Below are 26,455 nucleotides of genomic sequence, written 5' to 3'. Positions count from 1 at the left end.
TGCCAGTACGTGCGTGTCATGTACGTAACTTTGATTAAATATATAAGCTTTATGAACCTTGGGTTAGGTGAACGGTTGTTTGGGCCGAGTGAGTGTGTGTGTTGTGCAGGTGTTTGAATTGTATTGGCGGGTTATATATACGGGATCCCGTCCATATTGCCCGCTCGAGCTATAACTAGCTCGAGCTAGTAGCTAGGAGCTAGCATAACAAACACCTAGGTGTTTTTATGCGGGATTAATTTGTGGCATATTAAATATAAGCCTGGTTGTGTTGTGGCTAATAGAGTATATATATGTCTTGTGTTTATTTACTGTTGTAGTCATTCCCAGCTGAATATCAGGTCACCCCCGGCTCTCACAGCATCTTCCCTATCTGAATAGCTTCAACTCCCCACTAGTCCTTCACTTGCACTTTACTCATCCACAAATCTTTCATCCTCGCTCAAATTAATGGGGAAATTGTCGCTTTCTCGGTCCGAATCTCTCTCACTTCATGCGGCCATCATTGTAAACAATAGGGAACTTTGCGTATATGTTCAACTGACTACGTCACGCTACTTCCGGTAGGGGCAAGCCTTTTTTTTATCAGATACCAAAAGTTGCAATCTTTATCGTTGTTGTTGTATACTAAATCCTTTCAGCAAAAATATGGCAATATCGCGAAATGATCAAGTATGACACATAGAATAGATCTGCTATCCCCGTTTAAATAAAAAAATGTCATTTCAGTAGGCCTTTAATGATAACTTATTAATATCAAACCATTTTTTTAGCTGAAGCAACTCAATCTGTTATGACCCGTTGCCCTGATCATGTTAGTTTTGACTACCTCAGTTCTGTTCTCTGCACCCATGGGTTTGTGTTTGACTTACCATGGGTGCTGATTGGTTGCAGCTGCCTCTGATCAGTGTCTGGGATGCTCACCTGCAGCCAGGCACTAATCAGAGTGCTATTTATTCACGTTGCTCGCCACAAACTGTCTGGCTTCCGAGTTTGCTACAAGCAACGGTTAACGACGGTTAGTTTTGATTCCTGTTTTTGTATGCTATCTCCCGCGCTAGCCTCCGTAGCTTTGCCTCCCGTGCTATTGGCACGCTATTGTTTGTTTCTGCATGATTTGTATTAGAGATGACCGATAATATCGGACTTACGATATTATCGGCCGATAAATGCTTTAAAATGTAATATCGGAAATTATCGGTTTAAAAAGTAAAATGTATGACTTTTTAAAACGCCGCTGTACGGAGTGGCACACGGACGTAGGGAGAAGTACAGAGCAGTTGCGTCTCCCGGTCATACTTGCCAACCCTCCCGATTTTCCCGGAGACTCCCGAATTTCAGTGCCCTTCCCGAAAATCTCCCGGGGCAACCATTCTCCCGAATCTCTCCCGATTTCCACCCAGACAACAATATTGGGGGCGTGCCTTAAAGGCACTGCCTTTGCGTGCCGGCCCAGTCACATAATATCTACGGCTTTTCACACACACAAGTGAATGCAATGCATACTTGGTCAACAGCCATACAGGTCACACTGAGGGTGACTGTATAAACAACTTTAACACTGTTACAAATATGCACCACACTGTGAACCCACACCAAACAAGAATGACAAACACATTTCGGGAGAACACCCGCACCGTAACACAACATAAACACAACAATACAAATACCCAGAAACCCTTGCAGCACTAACTCTTCCGGGACGCTATAATATACACCCCCTGCTACCTCCCATAACCCCGCCCACCCACAACCCCACCCACCTCAACCTCCTCATGCTCTCTCAGGGAGAGCATGTCCCAAATTCCAAGCTGCTGTTTGGAGGCATGTTAAAAAAAAATCATGCACTTTGTGACTTCAATAATAAATATGGCAATTGGAAAACCTTGTTACATTGTTTAATGCATCCAGCGGGGCATCACAACAAAATGAGGCATAATAATGTGTTAATTCCACGACTTTATATATCGTATCGGTTGATATCGGAATCGGTAATTAAGATTTGGACAATATCGGACCCGATCAGAGATCGTTACACAATCTCTGTTATCCTCAACACTTCCTTCAAGTCTTCTCCTGAACAATATACATTTGTATCATCTGCAAACATTATACATTTAAATTTATTAGATACTGAACAAATATCATTTAAATAAAGTATAAATAACTTAGGCCCTCCATAAATGAGTCAAATGGTTTTTCAAGCCACAGGGTTCAAAGCGTTGGAAAAAAGTAGCGGCTTATAGTCCAGAAAGTACGGTAGTTAAACCAGTCTAATCGGAAGGATTTCAAGACTCTTTTCCTTGCTAAAGAATCTTATTTCAAAATGATAATTTCACATGACAGTGCAGTTAAATGAATGCATCTGCAGGATTGGACGCGCACTTAGAAAGTGCATGACCCTGTGCATTGCCAATAAAAGAGGAAAAAAGGCTCCATTAAGTGGCTCCGCTTAAAGATTTACCGGGCTTTTCCTTTTAACCCTAATGCAATATTTTGTGTAAATCTGCAGTTTAGTTTTTGCTTGATTCTCTAATTCTTTTAACCAGTAATTATAGTCTGCAAATGATGTGTTGTTGTTGCGTGTCTGTGCTGTCTAGAGCTCGGCAGAGTAACCGTGTAATACTCTTCCATTACAGTAGGTGGCAGCCGGTTGCTAATTGCTTTGTAGATGTTGTAAACAGCGGGAGGCAGGGTGCAGGTAAAAAGGTGTCTAATGCTTAAACCAAAAATAAACAAAAGGTGAGTGCCCCTAAGAAAAGGCATTGAAGCTTAGGGAAGGCTATGCAGAAAACTGATGGCTACAAAGTAAACAAAAACAGAATGCTGGACGACAGCAAAGACTTACTGTGCAGCAAAGACGGCGTCCACAAAGTACATCCGAACATGACATGACAATCAACAATGTCCCCACAAAGAAGGATAAAAACAACTGAAATATTCTTGATTGCTCAAACAAAGTAGATGCGGGAAATATCGCTCAAAGGAAGACATGAAACTGCTACAGGAAAATACCAAAAAAGGAGAAAAAGCCACCAAAATAGGAGCGCCAGACAAGAACTAAAACACGACACACAGGAAAACTGCAAAAAAGTCAAAATAAGTCACGGCGTGATGTGACAGGTGGTGACAGAACAATTATGTATATATTATTACACGACTCGTATGCATAAGGGCCGTTGCTATAGTTATTATCAATTGTGCTGAAGTTGTACTTTTTCTATCTGTGCAAAGGGACATCGTCTCTTATCAGTGTTTTCAGACCCTGAATCAGAACATCGAGTGCTGTGACGCAGACAAAGCAGAGACAGGGCGATATCACGAGTTTTAACATATTTGCATTTCATTAATAATCATATATTGTGTTTAACTGGAGTTGTCGAGATTACCCCCCTTCCCTCAGCCACAGCTTCAGTGACGTAACCAGGGACCTCCCAAATAAATAGAGGAAGCACGTGGGCTGGACTTTAGAGCGTAGTTTGGATCTGTTACTAGAGTACAGCCCAATAAAATGTCTCTCCTCAATTGAGCAAAATGTAACTCTGTCTCTGCATGACTCCTTGCTTCTTGTCTGTTTAATAGATGTCATCAGTGTTTGAACCTGACAACAGTACACCTACTTTGAGTGCAGGAGCTTTGTGACTATTCTGGTATGTCGTCGTTGTTGTTTCCTGTAAAGCAGATGTCATGTGATACTAATGTCCGTGCAGAAATGTGCAGACTGAAAGCACAGGGGGGTCAATTACTACTTCAGAAAGGCAATAACGGCCATAAAGGACAGAGAGCCATAAAGGCCACAGTTTGCCCAAGTGGACCAGAGACGAAAGGATACTTACTCATGGTTTCAGTTTCACTTAACACTTACTAAGACATGGTGTTGTCCCGATACCAATATTTTGGTACTGGTACCAAAATGTTTTTCGGCACTTTTCTAAATAACGGGGACCACAAAAAATGTCATTATTGGTTTTATTTTATTATTTTTAATCTTAGGGTACATTAAACATATGTTTATTATAGCAAGTTTGTCCTTAATTAAAATAGTGAACATACAAGACAACTTGTCTTTTAGTAGTAAGTAAACAAACAAAGGCTCCTAATTTAGCTGCTGAAATATTATATTATTTTGCCAACATTATGAGGGACAAACTGTAAAAATTAATTATTAATCGACTTGTTCATTTACTGTTAATATCTGCTTATTTTCCCTTTTAACATGTTCTATCTATTCTTCTGTTAAAATATAATAATCACTTATTCTTCTGTTGTTTGATACTTTACATTAGTTTTGGATGATACCACAAATTTGGGTATCAATCCGATACCAAGTAGTTACAGGATCATACATTGGTCATATTCAAAGTCCTCATGTGTCCAGGGAAATATTTCCTGAGTTTATAAACATAATATAATTTTTTTTTAAAAACGAAATAAGATTTTTTTGATGCTAAAAAATATCGATGTAATCATATATTTCTTAGTTGACTTTGGAATATTTAGGAGCGAGGAAATTTCCCGACTGGATGTGTTGCACAGGTGGCATCCTATGACAGTTCCACGCTGGAAATCACTGAGAGCGGCCCATTCTTTCACAAATGTTTGTAGAAACAGTCTCCATGCCTAAGTGCTTGATTTTATACACCTGTGGCCGGGCCAAGTGATTAAGGACACCTGATTCTCATCATTTGGATGGGTGGCCAAATACTTTTGGCAACATATAGTGTATGTTTGACATAAATTAAGCCTTTTTTTAGGCATAAAAATGGCTGAATGAACTAAAAATATCAATAAGACAGTAGTATTGTCCACTAGATGAGACCAAACCAATCAGAGCGCACTGTTCCGTATCACGGTCACTGATTGGCTCAGCCTCAGGCAACATTATTAAGTTGGATTAAACAAGCGTAAAAGTGACTATTTCCTATTAAAGGCCTACTGAAATGAATTTTTTTTATTTAAACGGGAATAGCAGATCTATTCTATGTGTCATACTTGATCATTTCGCGATATTGCCATATTTTTGCTGAAAGGATTTAGTATAGAACAACGACGATAAAGATTGCAACTTTTGGTATCTGATAAAAAAAAGGCTTGCACCTACCGGAAGTAGCGTGACGTAGTCAGTTGAACATATACGCAAAGTTCCCTATTGTTTACAATGATGGCCGCATGAAGTGAGAGAGATTCGGACCGAGAAAGCGACAATTTCCCCATTAATTTGAGCGAGGATGAAAGATTTGTGGATGAGTAAAGTGCAAGTGAAGGACTAGTGGGGAGTTGAAGCTATTCAGATAGGGAAGATGCTGTGAGAGCCGGGGGTGACCTGATATTCAGCTGGGAATGACTACAACAGTAAATAAACACAAGACATATATATACTCTATTAGCCACAACACAACCAGGCTTATATTTAATATGCCACAAATTAATCCTGCATAAAAACACCTGCGTGTTTGTTATGCTAGCTCCTAGCTCCTCTGCTAGCTCCTAGCTCCATAGAACACGCCAATACAATTCAAACACCTGATCAACACACACAATCACTCAGCCCAAAAGACCATTCACCTAACCCAAGGTTCATAAAGCTTATATATTTTTAAAAAGTTACGTACGTGACGCGCACGTACGGTACGGTACGTGTTATGCTAGCTCCTAGCTCCTATGCTAGCTCCTAGCTCCATAGAACACGCCAATACAATTCAAACACCTGATCAACACACACAATCACTCAGCCCAAAAGACCGTTCACCTAACCCAAGGTTCATAAAGCTTATATATTTTTAAAAAGTTACGTACGTGACGCGCACGTACGGTACGGTACGTGTTATGCTAGCTCCTAGCTCCTCTGCTAGCTCCTAGCTCCATAGAACACGCCAATACAATTCAAACACCTGATCAACACACACAATCACTCAGCCCAAAAGACCGTTCACCTAACCCAAGGTTCATAAAGCTTATATATTTTTAAAAAGTTACGTACATACGCAAAAAAAAGCCAAAGCTGCATACTCACAGTAGCACGTCTGCGTCTTTGTCATCCAAATCAAAGTAATCCTGGTAAGAGTCTGTGTTGTCCCAGTTCTCTACAGGCGTCTGTGTATCCAAGTCAAAAGTCCTCCTGGTTAGAGTCTCTGTTATGCGAGTTCTTCCATCTTGACTGCATCTTTCGGGAATGTAAACAAAGAAGCGCCGGCTGTGTACTGTTGTTGCTGACTACGTTCGAAAAATACGTCCATTTCGCACCGACAACTTTCTTCTTTGCTTGCTCAGCTTCCTTCTCCATAATGCAATGAACATGATTGCAACAGATTCACGAACACAGATGTCCAGAATACTGTGGAATTATGAAATGAAAACAGAGCTTTTTCGTATTGGCTTCAAAGTGGAAGGCATACCCGTGTTCGCCGGTCTACGTCACGCGCATACGTCATCCTCAGAGGCGTTTCGAACCGGAAGTTTAGCGGCAAATTTAAAATGTCACTTTATAAGTTAACCCGGCCGTATTGGCATGTGTTATAATGTTAAGATTTCATCATTGATATATAAACTATCAGACTGCGTGGTCGGTAGTAGTGGCTTTCTGTAGGCCTTTAAGAGGGCTCTCATAATCTTAAAAAACATGTTTAGAATGCCATGAACAGTTTTTTTTTTAGTCTGCAGCTTTAAAAAATAATCATTCCTACTTGGCAGACATTCATTTAGGTCAGGGGTCAGCAACCTTCAGCATACAAAGAGCCATTTGAGCCCATTTCCCCCCAAATAAAACCCACCCAGGGACGCAAATTCTGTGCGATTCCTAAAATGGCGATAACACCACTTATAGTTTCGTTACACGTATGCTATAGAATTTATGAAATCAAAGACTTGACAAACAACGACTCACATTTTATTTCTGGGTATAACGAAGCAAATCATCAAATTATTTTGAACATTAGAAAAAAATACACCGGTCTTTCCCTTATTAATGAATTTTTAAAAAATCAACTCATTCCAATATCCTGAAGGCATACAACTGTGGCATATTTAATTGGACTAAAAAGGGAAAACAACAACTTTGTCCTCAGTGAAAGCAAATTAATCTGCCTATGAACCATTAAATGTTCTATTTTCATCAGAAATTTAGTTTTTTTTTAATCCTTCCATTGCTAGCTTACCAGGGGTTGACCGCTAAAAACAACACAATTGCTTGGAAGCAAGAGATGACGCATAGGGGCTGTGACGTACATTTCGATCGACAATATACTAAAATGTGTTATTTTCATATGACAAGATCCCAGAACTCTCCAAAACAGCAACTGTTAAAAATAGAATAAACTAAATTAAATAAAATCAATTAAGCCATTATTTGTTGATGTTGTGTTTCAAAGTCAAAGGGAGCCACGGCGTCGGCATGAAAGAGCCGCATGCGGCTCCAGAGCCGCTGGTTGCAGACCCCTGATTTAGGTCAATTAAAAGCGATAAACGAGGGTTTACTGTAAAGGCCCTGAATTGATTTGATACCAGATCAATACTAAAAGTTGCGGTACTGCCAACCTGGAGCGCTAACTCACAACGATCACTGCGGGACAATGCTTCCATTTACAGCTAAAGTAGAACATAATCATATTACAGTGGAAACTGAGCTGGCCAAAAGTACAGTAGAGGCTTCTCTCTTTTACATTGTTGCTATATTTACCATCAGTCGTGGTAGTCATAGGAACATTTGCTGCAGTGCAACTGATAGCTCAGAAGTTTATCAAGGTGCCTTCATTTTCAAAATGTGTTTTACACACACACCTTTTCTACCGCTTGTCCCTCTCGGGTCACGGGGGTGGCTGGAGCCTCATGGGAGACTTGGTGATTTGAAGTATGCCGAAAACCGGGATTAAGAGCAACATTTAAAGGCCTACTGAAACCCACTACTACCGACCACGCAGTCTGATAGTTTATATATCAATGATGAAATCTTAACATTATAACACATGCCAATAAGGCCGGGTTAACTTATAAAGTGACATTTTAAATTTGCCGCTAAACTTCCGGTTCGAAACGCCTCTGAGGATGACGTATGCGCGTGACGTAGACCGGCGAACACGGGTATGCCTTCCACATTGAAGCCAATACGAAAAAGCTCTGTTTTCATTTCATAATTCCACAGTATTCTGGACATCTGTGTTCGTGAATCTGTTGCAATCATGTTCATTGCATTATGGAGAAGGAAGCTGAGCAAGCAAAGAAGAAAGTTGTCGGTGCGAAATGGACGTATTTTTCGAACGTAGTCAGCTTCTTTGTTTACATTCCCGAAAGATGCAGTCAAGATGGAAGAACTCGGATAACAGAGACTCTAACCAGGAGGACTTTTGACTTCGATACACAGACGCCTGTAGAGAACTGGGACAACACAGACTCTTACCAGGATTACTTTGATTTGGATGACAAAGACGCAGACGTGCTACTGTGAGTATGCAGCTTTGGCTTCTAAACATTTGATCGCTTGACCGTATGTGCGCAACTTTTTTTTGCGTATGTACGTAACTTTTTTTAAATATATAAGCTTTATGAACCTTGGGTTAGGTGAACGGTCTTTTGGGCTGAGTGATTGTGTGTGTTGATCAGGTGTTTGAATTGTATTGGCGTGTTCTATGGAGCTAGGAGCTAGCATAGGAGCTAGCATAACAAACACGCAGGTGTTTTTATGCAGGATTAATTTGTGGCATATTAAATATAAGCCTGGTTGTGTTGTGGCTAATAGAGTATATATATGTCTTGTGTTTATTTACTGTTGTAGTCATTCCCAGCTGAATATCAGGTCACCCCCGCCTCTCACAGCATCTTCCCTATCTGAATAGCTTCAACTCCCCACTAGTCCTTCACTTGCACTTTACTCATCCACAAATCTTTCATCCTCGCTCAAATTAATGGGGAAATTGTCGCTTTCTCGGTCCGAATCTCTCTCACTTCATGCGGCCATCATTGTAAACAATAGGGAACTTTGCGTATATGTTCAACTGACTACGTCACGCTACTTCCGGTAGGGGCAAGCCTTTTTTTATCAGCGACCAAAAGTTGCAATCTTTATCGTCGTTGTTCTATACTAAATCCTTTCAGCAAAAATATGGCAATATCGCGAAATGATCAAGTATGACACATAGAATAGATCTGCTATCCCCGATTAAATAAAAAAAATTCATTTCAGTAGGCCTTTAAGTAGATAAGTCTGCACGGATGCACATAATCACGTTTCATCAAACATATATTAACGTTGTTGCCCTAGGGTAAACTGGGTAACACATGGCACACTGACAAAGCTTAACCTATTGTTACTATAAAAATCTACAAGGTTAATATAGCTTGCTTCTCTTTCTTCCCTTCCATTTTTCTGCTTTCTTTTGCATCTCTAGTTATCATTACGTATACGTATTGTTGCATTTGAACAACTGTATTGTTGATGATAGAGGTAAATTATTGGTATTAATCATTATCAATAGCGCTATTTCTATTGGTATTTGTATTGCTCCATTTGTAGTTTGTGCAGGCCCGCAGGCCACGCCCCCCTCCACATACCTCCATTGCCAGACGCAGGCCGGGAAAGTTGTCCGGGGAAGCGTCGTGAAGCTGCTACAGGAGAACACCGACAAAACAGGAAGGAAAGGTCACCAAAATAACAGCGCAAGACAGGAACTAAAGCACTACACACAGGAAAACAACAACAAACTCAAAATAAGGCACGACAACCTGGTGGAGTTTGATTTTCTGCGGGTGGTGTGCCTCCGTATTTGCTTCATTTAAAAAAATGTGCTCAAAAAAGGTTGAAAAACACTGACTTAAATAGTCTTAATCACAAACAGAAAACAGGTGAGGGGAAAAGTGCATGTGTAAAGCAGTTATGTAAAAAACGCAACAGGAAGTGCCACCAAATTAAGAGCGCAGGACAGGAACAAGCACTAAACACAGAAGAAGACTAACAAAACCCAACATAAAGGCACGGCCGGGTGTAACCAGCCGTGACAGGTACACCCCTGGACAAGTCGCCACCTCATCGCAGGGCCAGCATAGATTGATTGTTACAAGTAAAGATCGCGATTCATTAGAAAAATCTATTTTTTTACACCCCTGATATATAAAAGTTTGGACGCACCTTCTCATTCAATGCGTTTTCTTTATTTTCATGACTATTTACATTGTAGATTGTCACTGAAGGCATCAAAACTATGAATGAACACATGTGGAGTTATGTACTTAACAAAAAGAGGTGAAAAAACTGTTTCTTCAAAATAGCCACCCTTTGCTCGGATTACTTTTTCGCACACTCTGACCACAGAACTTTCCTCCAGAAGGTCTTATCTTTGTCCATGTGATGTCAGATGACACAAAAAATGGAGCTGTTTGGCCACAATACCCAGCAATGTGTTTGAAGGAGAAAAGGTGAGGCCTTTAATCCCAGTAACACCATGCCTACCGTCAAGCATGGTAGTGGTAGTATTATGCTCTACGCCTGTTTTGCTGCCAATGGAACTGGTGCTTTACAGAGAGTAAATGGGACAATGAAAAAGGAGGATTACCTCCAAATTCTTCAGGACAAGCTAAAATCATCAGCCCGGAGGTTGGGTCTTGGGCGCAGTTGGGTGTTCCAACAGGACAATGACCCCAAACACACGTCAAAAGTGGTAAAGGAATGGCGAAATCAGGCTAGAATGAAGGTTTTAGAATGTCCTTCCCAAAATCCTGACTTAACTGTTTCAAGATGCACAATAAGGAGGCACTTAAAGAAAAATGGGCTGCATGGTCGAGTGGCCAAAAAGTTCAATTTTGGTCTCATCACTCCGAATTACTTTGTTCCAGAAGTTTTGAGGCTTGTCTCTGTGCTGTTTGGCGTAATGTAAGCAGGATACTCTGTGACATTTGCCCAGAAATGGCTTTCTTCTGGCGACTCGACCGTGCAGCCCATTTTTCTTCAAGTGCCTCCTTATTGTACATCTTGAAACAGCCACACGACAATTTTTCAGAGAGTCCTGTATTTCAGCTGAAGTTATTTGTGGATTTTTCTTTGCATCTCGAACAATTTTCCTCGCTGTTGTGGCTGAAATATATATATATATATATATATATATATATATATATATATATATATATATATATATATATATATATATATATATATATATATATATATATATATATATATATAGTCAAGGTTTCTGTGGTTTATCCATTATACAGTGTTCAATACCGGGGTAGAGTGGAATATACGTTAGGTCAGGAAAAAACACAGAGGCTATATCATCCCTACGAGCCTGTTTCGCAGGTTTCCCTGCTCGTCATGCAAAGCAGGCTTGTAGGGATGATATAGCCTCTGTGTTTTTTCCTGACCTAACATATATATATATATATATATATATATATATATATATATATATATATATATATATATATATATATATATATATATATATATATATATATATATATATATATATATATATATATATATATATATACACTGCCGTTCAAAAGTTTGGGGTCACATTGAAATGTCCTTATTTTTTAAGGAAAAGCACTGTACTTTTCAATGAAGATAACTTTAAACTAATCTTAACTTTAAAGAAATACACTCTATACATTGCTAATGTGGTAAATGACTATTCTAGCAGCAAATGTCTGGTTTTTGGTGCAATATCTACATAGGTGTATAGAGGCCCATTTCCAGCAACTATCACTCCAGTGTTCTAATGGTACAATGTGTTTGCTCATTGGCTCAGAAGGCTAATTGATGATTAGAAAACCCTTGTGCAATCATGTTCACACATCTGAAAACAGTTTAGCTCGTTACAGAAGCTACAAAACTGACCTTCCTTTGAGCAGATTGAGTTTCTGGAGCATCACATTTGTGGGGTCAATTAAACGCTCAAAATGGCCAGAAAAAGAAACTCGACAGTCTATTCTTGTTCTTAGAAATGAAGGCTATTCCACAAAATTGTTTGGGTGACCCCAAACTTTTGAACGGTAGTGTGTGTATATATATATATATATATATATATATATATATATATATATATATATATATATATATATATATATATATATATATATATATATATATATATATATATATATATATATATATATATATATATATATATATATATATATACATTTTAAACATATTTGTTTCGCTTTTCGTGATTTTTAGTCACTTTTTGCAAATAGCATCATGGCCGATTATGCAAATTATATAATAAACATGTCCAAGAAACACACAGAGAATTCAAGACTGTAACCTAAAGTGATATATTTTTAAAGGATCGCAACGGTTCATGTTTAGGGTCCGTGAGTGTTTACATCTGCGTGCGTCAGGTGTGGACACGTGCGTCAGGTGAGGGTGTGCACACCTGCGTCAGGTCCTGGTAGCGCTCGGGCGGGGCCACCATTATAAAGCAGTGGGTGGAAAACGGACAGCAAAAGTGAGAGAGTGTGCTGAGAGCCTTAGAGAGGCCATTAGTGCGTGTTTGAAAGAAGGCTGCAGGGATGCTAAGAGACTTTGTGCTTCTTGGCTATGAAGGGCTTGTTTCAGTCGGGAACCATGCAGAGACCCAATAGCTACCACGTAAGTGTGTGTGTTTGTTCTGGCTACCCCTACCTCCGTATGAGCATCACCTCCACGGACAAAAATGCTTTCTTGTATGAAAAAAACTAATTTGATGCATGAATCTGATTTTAAAAGTAGTGTTCTAGTCAATAATACCTAGGATGGTCCCTCAGTAAAGCATATAAACATGTTCTTGTGAGTGTTTAGGGTGTGTTAAGAGTGTTTGTGTGTGGATTCCTACCAGCACTTCTCTGTCCTCCGCTGTACAATCCAAACTTTCACGTGCAAGCTGTCTTTCTGTTTCGATTTGATCGTTTGCCAACCTTCAAATTGAACAGTACGACTATAAAATGTGCCACAGTTGGCTCACAATTTAAGATTCTTCACTGAGTACCAAATTAAAAAACAATCAAAGTCATTAGTTTTAATTTGTTTTATCATCAATCGTCCTGCCAGAATCATTTGACTTAATCGGAATCTTCCGGTTGCTGCAAACATGTAGAAATATTGTAAATAAATAATAAAAAAATGCTAACTAATAGCATATCATCAATGAAAAAAAGAATACAATAATATCAATTATGAAGGTAAACTGTGTTCAGCTGTTCAGTTGACTTTGTTGCAATAGTACTTTTATGTTTTCGTAATAAATTATATCCATCCATCCATCCATCTTCTTCCGCTTATCCGAGGTCGTGTAGAGAAGCCCAGACTTCCCTCTCCTCAGCCACTTGGTCCAGCTCCTCCCGGGGGACCCCGAGGCGTTCCCAGGCCAGCCGGGAGACATAGTCTTCCCAACGTGTCCTGGGTCTTCCCCGTGGCCTCCTACCGGTCGGACGTCCCTAGGGAGGCGTTTGGGTGGCATCCTCACCAGATGCCCGAACCACCTCATCTGGCTCCTCTCCATGTGGAGGAGCAGCGGCTTTACTTTGAGCTCCTCCCGGATGGCAGAGCTTCTCACCCTATGTCTAAGGGAGAGCCCCGCCACCCGGCGGAGGAAACTCATTTTGTACCCGTGATCTTGTCCTTTCGGTCATAACCCAAAGCTCATGACCATAGGTGAGGATGGGAACGTAGATCGACCGGTAAATTGAGAGCTTTGCCTTCCGGCTCAGCTCCTTCTTCACCACAACGGATCGATACAGCGTCCGCATTACTGAAGACGCCGCACCGATCCGCCTGTCGATCTCACGATCCACTCTTCCCTCACTGGTGAACAAGACTCCGAGGTACTTGAACTCCTCCACTTGGGGCAAGATCTCCTCCCCAACCCGGAGATGGAAATCCACCCTTTTCTGGGTGAGAACCATGGACTCTGACTTGGAGGTGCTGATTCCAGTCCCAACCGATCCAGTGAGAGCTGAAGATCCTGGCCAGATGAAGCCATCAGGACCACATCATCTGCAAAAAGCAGAGACCTAATCCTGCAGCCACCAAACCCTCAACGCCCTGACTGCACCTAGAAATTCTGTCCATAAAAGTTATGAACAGAAACGGTGACAAAGGGCAGTCTTGGCGGAGTCCAACCCTCACTGGAAACCGGTCTGACTTACTGCCGGCAATGCGGACCAAGCTCTGACACTGATCGTACAGGGAGCGGACCGCCACAATCAGACAGTCCGGTACCCCATACGGTATCCTGTGAGGACTGCTCAGAGAATGCCTTCTCCAATAAAATTATATGATGATCTAATTGCTATTAATTCATTATTCAATTGACTCAAATGAGTGCTACTATTTCTTGGGCTAAAATTCCATTGGCTTTGTTTTACTATCACAGAAAGTCTGCCATTGCGAATTGAGAGCTTTGAAATATTTTTTGAGGGAAGTGAACAAATTATTGTTCAAAGAATTATATATTAATGTTGTTGTTTTTTTCTCTTTCTGTAATTTTATTGCAGTTTTCCCAAGACCAGTTCATCCTTGATGGTCCATCAGAGAAGCTGCGCAGAGAGCTGGAGGAAGAACTTAAGATGAACTGTGAGGAGCCGAGAAGCCACGCTTGGTACCACGGAGCGATACCACGGCAGGTAAAACATCATAATGTCCGTCGTCCCTCTCTTTCGAAGATTAGTCAAAAACGTATTAAACTTGGAATTTTTTTTAGAATTCTTGAAGTAGAGCACACAATTTCCAAACAGGCTGTATAGTGGCTGGATGGTGTTGGAATTTTTCAAATCGGTGGAGAAATGTTGAAGTAGTAACATGTTGAATTGAAAAATGGTATTACGGAATTCTTGGAATTTAAGAAAAAACAGGATTTTTTTTCCTGTTCAAAAAACAACTTTGTTTTTTGTCCTAATTAAGGGTAATGTTTTGACAGGGGAACGGTTGAAGTGGGTTGAAAAATGTGGAAGGAGTAGTCGCCAGAAAAAAGGGTGGGAATAGGGCTTTGGAAAACCAGGATTTCTGGAAAATCCTGGAATTTTTTTTAGAATTGTTGAAGTAGAGCACACAATTTCCAAACAGGCTGTATAGTGGCTGGATGGTATTGGAATTTTTCAAATCGGTGGAGAAATGTTGTAATAGTAACATGTTGAATTGAGAAATGGTATTAGGGAATTCCTGGAATTAAGGGAAAACTGGGAATGTTTTTCCAGTTAGAAAAACATCTTCGTTTTTTTGTCTTAATTAAGAGGAATGTTTTAACGGTGGAACGGTTGAAGTGGGTTGAAAATTTTTGGAGGAGTAGTTGCCAGAAAAAAGGGTAGAAATAGGGCTTTGGAAAACCAGGATTTCTGGAAAATCCTGGAAATTTTTTTTGAATTGTTGAAGTAAAGCACACAATTTCTAAAAAGGCTGTATAGTGGCTGGATGGTGTTGGAATGTTTCAAATCGGTGGAGAAATGTTGAAGTAGTAACATGTTGAATTGAGAAATGGTATGACGGAATTCCTGGAATTAAGGGAAAACCGGGAATTTTTTTCCAGTTCAAAAAAACAACTTTGTTTTTTGCCCTGATTAAGAGGAATGTTTTGACGGTGGAACGGTTGAAGTGGGTTGAAAAATGTGTGAGGAGTAGTAGCCAGAAAAAAGGGTGGAAATAGGGCTTTGGAAAACCAGGATTTCTGGAAAATCCTGGAATTTTTTTTAGAATTCTTGAAGTGGAGCACACAATTTCCAAACAGGCTGTATAGTGGCTGGATGGTGTTGGAATTTTGCAAATCGGTGGAGAAATGTTGTAGTAGTGACATGTTGAATTGAGAAATGGTATGACGGAATTCCTGGAATTAAAGGAAAACCGGGAATTTTTTTCCAGTTCAAAAAACAACTTTGTTTTTTGTCCTAATTAAGAGGAATGTTTTGACGGTGGAACGGTTGAAGTGGGTTGAAAAATGTGTGAGGAGTAGTAGCCAGAAAAAAGGGTGGAAATAGGGCTTTGGAAAACCAGGATTTCTGGAAAATCCTGGAATTTTTTTTAGAATTCTTGAAGTGGAGCACACAATTTCCAAACAGGCTGTATAGTGGCTGGATGGTGTTGGAATTTTTCAAATCGGTGGAGAAATGTTGTAGTAGTAACATGTTGAATTGAGAAATGGTATGACGGAATTCCTGGAATTAAGGGAAAACCGGGAATGTTTTTCCAGTTTGAAAAACATCTTCGTTTTTTGTCCTAATTAAGAGGAATGTTTTGACGGTGGAACGGTTGAAGTGGGTTGAAAAATGTTGGAGGAGTAGTCGCCAGAAAAAAGGGTAGAAATAGGGCTTTGGAAAACCAGGATTTCTGGAAAATCCTGGAATTTTTTTTTTAATTGTTGAAGTAAAGCACACAATTTCTAAAAAGGCTGTATAGTGGCTGGATGGTGTTGGAATTTTTCAAATCGGTGGAGAAATGTTGAAGTAGTAACATGTTGAATTGAGAAATGGTATTAGGGAATTCCTGGAATTAAGGGAAAACTGGGAATGTTTTTCCAGTTAGAAAAACATCTTCGTTTTTTTGTCTTAATTAAGAGGAATGTTTTAACGGTGGAACGGTTGAAGTGGGTTGAAACATTTTGGAGGAGTAGTTGCCAGAAAAAAGGGTAGAAATAGGGCTTTGGAAAACCAGGATTTCTGGAAAATCCTGGAATTTTTTTTTGAATTGTTGAAGTAAAGCACACAATTTCTAAAAAGGCTGTATAGTGGCTGGATGGTGTTGGAATGTTTCAAATCGGTGGAGAAATGTTGAAGTAGTAACATGTTGAATTGAGAAATGGTATGACGGAATTCCTAGAATTAAGGGAAAACCGGGAATTTTTTTCCAGTTCAAAAAAACAACTTTGTTTTTTGCCCTGATTAAGAGGAATGTTTTGACGGTGGAACGGTTGAAGTGGGTTGAAAAATGTGTGAGGAGTAGTAGCCAGAAAAAAGGGTGGAAATAGGGCTTTGGAAAACCAGGATTTCTGGAAAATCCTGGAATTTTTTTTTTTTAATTGTTGAAGTAGAGCACACAATTTCCAAACAGGCTGTATAGTGGCTGGATGGTGTTGGAATTTTTCAAATCGGTGGATAAATGTTGTAGTAGTAACATGTTGAATTGAGAAATGGTATTAGGGAATTCCTGGAATTAAGGGAAAACTGGGAATGTTTTTCCAGTTTGAAAAAAATCTTCGATTTTTTTTGTCTTAATTAAGAGGAATGTTTTGACGGTGGAACGGTTGAAGTGGGTTGCAAAATTTTGGAGGAGTAGTCGCCAGAAAAAAGGGTGGAAATAGGGCTTTGGAAAACCAGGATTTCTGGAAAATCCTGGAATTTTTTTTGGAATTGTTGAAGTAAAGCACACAATTTCTAAAAAGGCTGTATAGTGGCTAGATGGTGTAGGAATTTTTCAAATCGGTGGAGAAATTTTGAAGTAGTAACATGTTGAATTGAGAAATGGTATTACGGAATTCCTGGAATTTAGGGAAAACCGGGAATTTTTTTCCAGTTCAAAAAACAACTTTGTTTTTTGTCCTAATTAAGAGGAATGTTTTGACGGTGGAACGGTTGAAGTGGGTTGAAAAATTTTGGAGGAGTAGTCGCCAGAAAAAAGGGTGGAAATAGGGCTTTGGAAAACCAGGATTTCTTGAAAATCCTGGAATTTTTTTGGGAATTGTTGAAGTAAAGCACACAATTTCTAAAAAGGCTGTATAGTGGCTGGATGGTGTTGGAATTTTTCAAATCGGTGGAGAAATGTTGAAGTAGTAACATGTTGAATTGAGAAATGGTATTACGGAATTCCTGGAATTAAGGGAAAACTGGGAATGTTTTTCCAGTTTGAAAAAAATCTTCGTTTTTTTGTCTTAATCAAGAGAAATGTTTTGACGGTGGAAAGGTTGAAGTGGGTTGAAAAATTTTGGAGGAGTAGTCGCCAGAAAAAAGGGTGGAAATAGGGCTTTGGAAAACCAGGATTTCTGGAAAATCCTGGAATTTTTCTTTGAATTGTTGAAATAGAGCACACAATTTCCAAACAGGCTGTATAGTGGCTGGATGGTGTTGGAATTTTTCAAATCGGTGGAGAAATGTTGAAGTAGTAACATGTTGAATTGAGAAATGGTATTACGGAATTCCTGGAATTAAGGGAAAACTGGGAATGTTTTTCCAGTTTGAAAAAAATCTTCGTTTTTTTTTTGTCTTAATTAAGAGGAATGTTTTGACGGTGGAACGGTTGAAAAACGTGTGAGGAGTAGTAGCCAGAAAAAAGGGTGGAAATAGGGCTTTGGAAAACCAGGATTTCTGAAAAATCCTGGAATTTTTTTTAGAATTTTTGAAGTAGAGCACACACTTTCCAAACAGGCTGTATAGTGGCTGGATGGTGTTGGAATTTTTCAAATCGGTCAAGAAATGTTGCAGAAGTAACATGTTAAATTGAAAAATGGTATTACGGAATTCCTGGAATTTAAGAAAAAACAGGAATTGTTTTCCTGTTCAAAAAACAACTTTGTTTTTTGCCCTGATTAAGAGGAATGTTTTGACGGTGGAACGGTTGAAGTGGGTTGAAAAATGTGGAAGGAGTAGTCGCCAGAAAAAAGGGGTGGAAAAAAGCTTTGGAAAACCAGGATTTCTGGAAAATCCTGGAATTTTTTTTAACTTGGAAAAAGGGAAGTTTGAGTTTCCAGAATGGTGGAATGTGTTGAAGGTGGAATGGTTTGAACAGGTTGAAAAATGTGGAAACGGTGGAAGTTTAAAAAGCGGACAATTCATTTTGAATGGGGAAAAATGTCCCGGAATCGCCCACTGCTAAGGGGACTGACCCAAGTACTGGCCCATCGGGCACTGCAGGGTGTCTTCAAACAATAATATTATGGGCTGCTTGCTTCACAAAGTCATGCGAGGCCTCAGGCAGTTATGATTTAATAACTATGTACACAACAAATAATGCGGCCCCATCCCAAATACATGTTTTATCTAAGAAAACATACCATCGTGTACTGTTGGCCTCAGTCAGGAGGGTCCAGGGCTCCGGCTCCAAAGTGGCCCTAAAGCAGTGTTTTTCAACCTTTTTTGAGCCAAGGCACATTTTTTGCGTTGAAAAAAATGCGGAGGCACACCACCAGCAGACATCATTAAAAAACGGAACTCAGTTGACAGTAAAAAGTCGTTGTCGCAATTGTTGGATATGACTTTAAACCATAACCATCAATATAACTCTTGACTCAAAGTACCGTCACACCTGTCACATCACCCCCTGACTTATTTGGAGTTTTTTGGGTGTTTTCTTGTGTGTAGTATTTTAGTTTTTGTCTTGCGCTCCGATTTTGGTGGCTTTTTCTCTTTTTTTGGTATTTTCCTGTAGCAGTTTCACGTCTTCCTTTGAGCGATATTTCCCGCATCTACTTTGTTTTAGCAATCAAGAATATTTCAGTTGTTTTTATCCTTCTTTGTGGGGACATTGTTGATTGTCACGTCATGTTGGGATGTACATCACAGTAAGTTTTTGCTGTCGTCCAGCATTCTGTTTTTGTTTACTTTGTAGCCAGTTCAGTTTTAGTTTGGTTCTGCATAGCCTTCTCTAAGCTCCAATGCCTTTTCTTAGGGGCACTCACCTTTTGTTTATTTTTGGTTTAAGCATTAGACACCTTTTTACCTGCACCCTGCCTCCCGCTGTTTCCGACTTTAGTTACCGGCTGCCACCTACTGATACGGAAGAGTATTACACGGTTACTCTGCCGAGCTCTAGACAGCACCGACACTCAACAACAACACTTCATTTGCAGACTATAATTGGTTTGCAAAAAATTGTTTTAACCCAAATAGGTGAAATTAGATAAACAGTGGTTGGAAAAACACCGCCCTAAAGGGACAAGCGGTATAGTAAATGAACAGATGGGTCATCCAGAGGGAAAAGTCAGGCCTAAGTCGACCTTTCAAAGTCATGATCTTGACAGCGTCATCATTGCATCATTTGGCCACTTATTGGCACTGTGGGCTCCCCCCCCCCCACCGCTCCCTATGCAGCCAAACGGCTGTTCATGCTTTGATTGATTGATGAGGAGCTATTGCCTATTTACTTCCAAAGCGGCAGCCTTCCTGCGCCGAAGGGCACTTACTAATTAGTAATAACAAGACTAATGATGACATAATCACAATGAACAATATTATTCATAAACCCGGTTTGACCTGACTATTTGAAGGCTCTTAGGCAATATTAGAGTAATATGCTGCACTTTCTGCATTCAGGAGGTCAATGGGTCTGTTGGGGAAAACAAAACAACCATACTATGTACACAGTATATATATATATATATATATATATATATATATATATATATATATATATATATATATATATATATATATATATATATATATATATATATATATATATACAGATGAAACAAAAATGTAGCTGTTTGTCCTCTATAACCAGCAATGTGTTTGGAGGAGAAAAGGTGAGGCCTTTAATCCCAGGAACACCATGCCTACTGTAAAACATGGTTGTGGTAGTATTATGCTATGGGCCTGTTTTGCTGCCAATGGAACTGGTGCTTTACAGAGAGTAAATGGGACTATGAAAAAGGAGGATTACCTCCAAATTCTTCAGGACAAGCTAAAATCATCAGCCCGGAGGTTGGGTCTTGGGCGCAGTTGGGCGTTCCAACAGGACAATGACCCCAAACACACGTCAAAAGTGGTAAAGGAATGGTTAAATCAGGCTAGAATTAAGTTTATACAATTACCTTCCCAAAGTCCTGACTTAAGTGTGTGGACAATGCTGAAGAAACAAGTCCATGTCAGAAAACCAACAAATTTAGCTGAACTGCACCAATTTTGTCAAGAGGAGTGGTCAAAAATTCAAGCAGAAGCTTGTGGATGGCTACCAAAAGCGCCTTATTGCAGTGAAACTTGCCAAGGGACATGTAAGCAAATATTAACATTGCTGGATGTATACTTTTGACCCAGCAGATTTCGGTCACATTTTCAGTAGACCCATAATAAATTCATAAAAGAAGCAAACTTCATGAATGTTTTTTGTGACCAACAAGTACACTACCGTTCAAAAGTTTGGGGTCACATTGAAATGTCCTTATTTTTGAAGGAAAAGCACTGTACTTTTCAATGAAGATAACTTTAAACTAGTCTTAACTTTAAAGAAATACACTCTATACATTGCTAGTGTGGTAAATGACTATTCTAGCTGCAAATGTCTGGTTTTTGGTGCAATATCTACATAGGTGTATAGAGGCCCATTTCCAGCAACTATCACTCCAGTGTTCTAATGGTACAATGTGTTTGCTCATTGGCTCAGAAGGCTAATTGATGATTAGAAAACCCTTGTGCAATCATGTTCACACATCTGAAAACAGTTTAGCTCGTTACAGAAGCTACAAAACTGACCTTCCTTTGAGCAGATTGAGTTTCTGGAGCATCACATTTGTGGGGTCAATTAAACGTTTAAAATGGCCAGAAAAAGAGAACTTTCATCTGAAACTCGACAGTCTATTCTTGTTCTTAGAAATGAAGGCTATTCCACAAAATTGTTTGGGTGACCCCAAACTTTTGAACGGTAGTGTATATAATAATGGTAAACGTACCAGAGTTTGAGAATCACTGCCCTAGACTAGTGATTCGCTGTGTGCGTATGTGTGTTCCACGTTTGCACACCTAACGTTACGTATGGTCCTATAGGTTGCTGAAAACTTTGTGCAACGAGATGGCGATTTCCTGGTCCGAGACTCGCTGTCCAGTCCAGGAAGTTATGTTCTAACTTGTCAATGGCGGAATACAGCCCAGCATTTTAAAATCAACAAAAAGGTAAGACAGCCTTTAATTCATGAATGGTTGTTTGATTACATATTATATAAGTCTTATAAAGACGGCAACAGATGACGTAAGTGTCTATATCAGTTATATTAGCCTACTATCAAAATGACTATATGTCGCAGGCTGAAGCAAATCTTCGTTGACAGAAATGTTGAAATGTAATATTCATTCTACACATTTTTACAACATTAGAAACCATTAGTAAATCAGAGGCTACTTAGAAGGTGAGATAACCCCTGGAAATTACTGGCTTTTATTGGCCAAAAATGTATAGATGTGTGTGTCCTAGTTAAGGGAAACGGCAGGCTGTCTTATTTTAATAAATTTATTACAATCTTTGGCAAGCTGGGTAACGTTTGCTGTGGTCTGGAACAACATGGCACACAAACCACTATCAGAAATTCAGCCAATATTACGTACAGATAATGTGTCATAACACACAACGAGGATACAAGTAAAGGATATTGAATGAGCTCAAATATACCTACAAACGAGGCACAATGATTCAATATGTACATGCAGCTAGCCTAAATAGCATGTTAGCACGGATTAGCTTGCAGTCATGCACTGACCAAATATGCCTGATTAGCACTCCAACAAGTCAATAACATCAACAAAGCGCACCTTTGTGCATTCACGCACAGCATAAAACGTTTGGTGGACAAAATGAGGCAAAGAAGGAGTGGAAGATTTGACATGTGAAACAAACAGTCCACACTATGGTGAGTTCAAGAACCGCCGAAAATAGTAGGACAAAACGAGGCATAATGATGCAATATGTACATACAGCTAGCCTAAATAGCATGTTAGCATGGATTAGCTTGCAGTCATGCACTGACCAAATATGGCTGATTAGCACTCCAACAAGTCAATAACATCAACAAAGCGCACCTTTGTGCATTCACGCACAGCATAAAACGTTTGGTGGACAAAATGAGACAAAGAAGGAGTGGAAGACTTGACATGTAAACAAACAGTCCACACTATGGTGAGTTCAAGAACCGCCGAAAATAGTAGGACAAAACGAGGCATAATGATGCAATATGTACATACAGCTAGCCTAAATAGCATGTTAGCATGGATTAGCTTGCAGTCATGCACTGACCAAATATGCCTGATTAGCACTCCAACAAATCAATAACATCAACAAAGCGCACCTTTTTGCATTCACGCACACATAAAACGTTTGGTGGACAAAATGAGGCAAAGAAGGAGTGGAAGATTTGACATGTGAAACAAACAGTCCACACTATGGTGAGTTCAAGAACCGCCGAAAATAATAGGACAAAACGAGGCATAATGATGCAATATGTACATACAGCTAGCCTAAATAGCATGTTAGCATGGATTAGCTTGCAGTCATGCACTGACCAAATATGCCTGATTAGCACTCCAACAAGTCAATAACATCAACAAAGCGCACCTTTGTGCATTCACGCACAGCATAAAAGGTTTGGTGGACAAAATGAGACAAAGAAGGAGTGGAAGATTTTGACTTGTGAAACAAACAGTCCACACTATGGTGAGTTCAAGAACCGCCGAAATTAGTAGGACAAAACGAGGCATAATGATGCAATATGTACATACAGCTATCCTAAAAAGCATGTTAGCACGGATTAGCTTGCAGTCATGCACTGACCAAATATGCCTGATTAGCACTCCAATAAGTCAATAACATCAACAAAGTGCACCTTTGTGCATTCAAGCACAGCATAAAAGGTTTGGTGGACAAAATGAGACAAAGGAGTGGAAGATTTGGACATGTAAACAAACAGTCCACACTATGGTGAGTTCAAGAACCGCCGAAATTAGTAGGACAAAATGAGGCATAATGATGCAATATGTACATACAGCTAGCCTAAATAGCATGTTAGCATGGATTAGCTTGCAGTCGTGCACTGACCAAATAAGGCTGATTAGCACTCCAACAAGTCGATAACATCAACAAAGCTCACCTTTGTGGATTCACGCACAACATAAAACGTTTGGTGGACAAAATGAGACAAAGAAGGAGTGGAAGACTTGACATGTAAACAAACAGTCCACACTATGGTGAGTTCAAGAACCGCCGAAAATAGTAGGACAAAACGAGGCATAATGATGCAATATGCACATACAGCTATCCTAAATAGCATGTTAGCACGGATTAGCTTGCAGTCATGCAGTTACCAATTATGCCTGATTCGCACTCCAACAAGTCAATAACATCAACAAAGCGCACCGTTGTGCATTCACGCACAGTATAAAACGTTTGGTGGACAAAATGAGACAAAGAAGGAGTGGAAGATTTTGACATGTAAACAAACAGTCCACACTATGGTGAGTTCAAGAACCGCCAAACTTAGTAGGACAAAACGATGTTCACCAAATACTCTCATCAGTGAAGCATACACACAAACATATTAAACAGTGGTAGTTCTAACAATTGTTTTGTCCTCAAACAAAAAACATACTAAAACAAGGTTTGGTAACGTTGGTATTGTTTGCTAACTGGTAATAGACAGATACCATCTATTGCTGTATGATTATACAGCTGGATGGAGTGCGGGATGAAGGAGTTACTAACAAGCTTATTGGTGTGTTTAGTGGGACAGGCGAAGGTTAAGTCAGAGAAAATGCGGTAGTTTATAAATTAATTATCGTTTCTGTGCGGCCTGGTAGCAAATGCGTCACGGACCTGTACCGGTCCCTGCGCCCGTACCGGTCCCCGCACCCGTACCGGTTCCCGCACCGGTCCCCGCACCGGTGGTTGGGGACCACTGCTGTATGGAATAAATGTACTAACTTGGTACCACACTTCTCCCCCTCAGATTGTGATGCTGAACGAAGCCTATTCCAGAGTTGAGTACCGTCTGGATCGGGAAGGATTCGACAGTGTTCCAGCTCTAATAAGATATTACGTAGGGAATAGAAAACCGGTCTCCCAGGTAGGTCCGACTCTCACTTTTAAGGATAATCTGCTCCTGTAGAGAAAATCCATTGAATTTACTGTTGAAATTGTGGTTAAACTGGCTGTAGATGTGTAGCAGAGATAGGATTTGGTAAAAAGCTTGGAGTGTATGCTTGACTCCGTTCCCGTGTCAGGTGGTAGGTGCCATCATATTCCAGCCGATCAACCGCGCACTGCCTTTGCGCTGCTTGGAACAGAAGTACGGACTGTCCGGCAGTCATCGGGAGGCGGGGCTTAGCGAACAGGACCGACGGCGTCAGAAGCGCCTCAGCCTCAACATTACCAACGGACACACCCACGACAACGCGCACGGCGTGCACGACGGCACGCACTACCACAATAACTGCATGGGCAGAGGAAGCCAGCTCAGGTTTGTGGACAATGCATCATGACCTGTTTATCATACAAACCCCGTTTCCATATGAGTTGGGAAATTGTGTTAGATGTAAATATAAACGGAATACAATGATTTGCAAATCATTTTCAACCCATATTCAGTTGAATATGCTACAAAGACAACATATTTGATGTTCAAACTGATAAACATTTTTTCTTTTGCAAATAATCATTAACTTTAGAATTTGATGCCAGCAACACGTGCCAAAGAAGTTGGGAAAGGTGGCAATAAATACTGATAAAGTTGAGGAATGCTCATCAAACACTTATTTGGAACATCCCACAGGTGAGCAGGCAGATTGGGAACAGGTGGGTGCCATGATTGGGTATAAAAGTAGATTCCATGAAATGCTCAGTCATTCACAAACAAGGATGGGGCGAGGGTCACCACTTTGTCAACAAATGCGTGAGCAAATTGTTGAACAGTTTAAGAAAAACCTTTCTCAAGCAGCTATTGCAAGGAATTTAGGGATTTCACCATCTACGCTCCGTAATATCATCAAAGGGTTCAGAGTTTCTGGAGAAATCACTGCACGTAAGCAGCTAAGCCCGTGACCTTCCATCCCTCAGGCTGTACTGCATCAACAAGCGACATCAGTGTGTAAAGGATATCACCACATGGGCTCAGGAACACTTCAGAAACCCACTGTCAGTAACTACAGTTGGTCGCTACATCTGTAAGTGCAAGTTAAAACTCTCCTATGCAAGGCGAAAACCGTTTATCAACAACACCCAGAAACGCCGTCGGCTTCGCTGGGTCTGATCTCATCTAAGATGGACTGATACAAAGTGGAAAAGTGTTCTGTGGTCTGACGAGTCCACATTTCAAATTGTTTTTGGAAACTGTGGACGTCGTGTCCTCCGGACCAAAGAGGAAAAGAACCATCCGGATTGTTCTAGGCGCAAAGTTGAAAAGCCAGCATCTGTGATGGTATGGGGGTGTATTAGTGCCCAAGACATGGGTAACTTGCACATCTGTGAAGGCACCATTAATGCTGAAAGGTACATACAGGTTTTGGAGCAACATATGTTGCCATCCAAGCAACGTTACCATGGACGCCCCTGCTTATTTCAGCAAAACAATGCCACAACAGAGACCCCCGGACTGTTAAAAACTTAAGCTGTACATCAAGCAAGAATGGGAAAGAATTCCACCTGAGAAGCTTCAAAAATGTGTCTCCTCAGTTCCCAAACGTTTACTGAGTGTTGTTAAAAGGAAAGGCCATGTAACACAGTGGTGAACATGCCCTTTCCCAACTACTTTGTCACGTGTTGCAGCCATGAAATTCTAAGTTAATTATTATTTGCCAAAAAAAAATAAAG

General features: G+C 40.1%; 1 protein-coding gene across 2 annotated transcripts in view; it reads left to right on the top strand.

Annotated features, from left to right (window-relative positions):
* Positions 1-26,455, top strand: part of bcar3 (BCAR3 adaptor protein, NSP family member) — a 270,158-nt gene that overhangs the window by 204,995 nt on the left and 38,708 nt on the right. For both annotated transcript variants that reach the window (XM_062028535.1, XM_062028536.1), the window contains 4 exons: positions 14,467-14,595; positions 21,652-21,777; positions 24,597-24,713; positions 24,871-25,106. In XM_062028535.1, the coding sequence (XP_061884519.1) occupies positions 14,467-14,595; positions 21,652-21,777; positions 24,597-24,713; positions 24,871-25,106 (608 nt within the window). The remainder of the gene's footprint in view (positions 1-14,466; positions 14,596-21,651; positions 21,778-24,596; positions 24,714-24,870; positions 25,107-26,455) is intronic.

This window comes from Entelurus aequoreus, linkage group LG19 (genome assembly GCF_033978785.1).
Source record: "Entelurus aequoreus isolate RoL-2023_Sb linkage group LG19, RoL_Eaeq_v1.1, whole genome shotgun sequence".
NCBI lineage: Eukaryota > Metazoa > Chordata > Actinopteri > Syngnathiformes > Syngnathidae > Entelurus > Entelurus aequoreus.
Note: the sequence above shows the minus strand (reverse complement) of the source record. Positions and strands in the feature narration are given on the sequence as shown.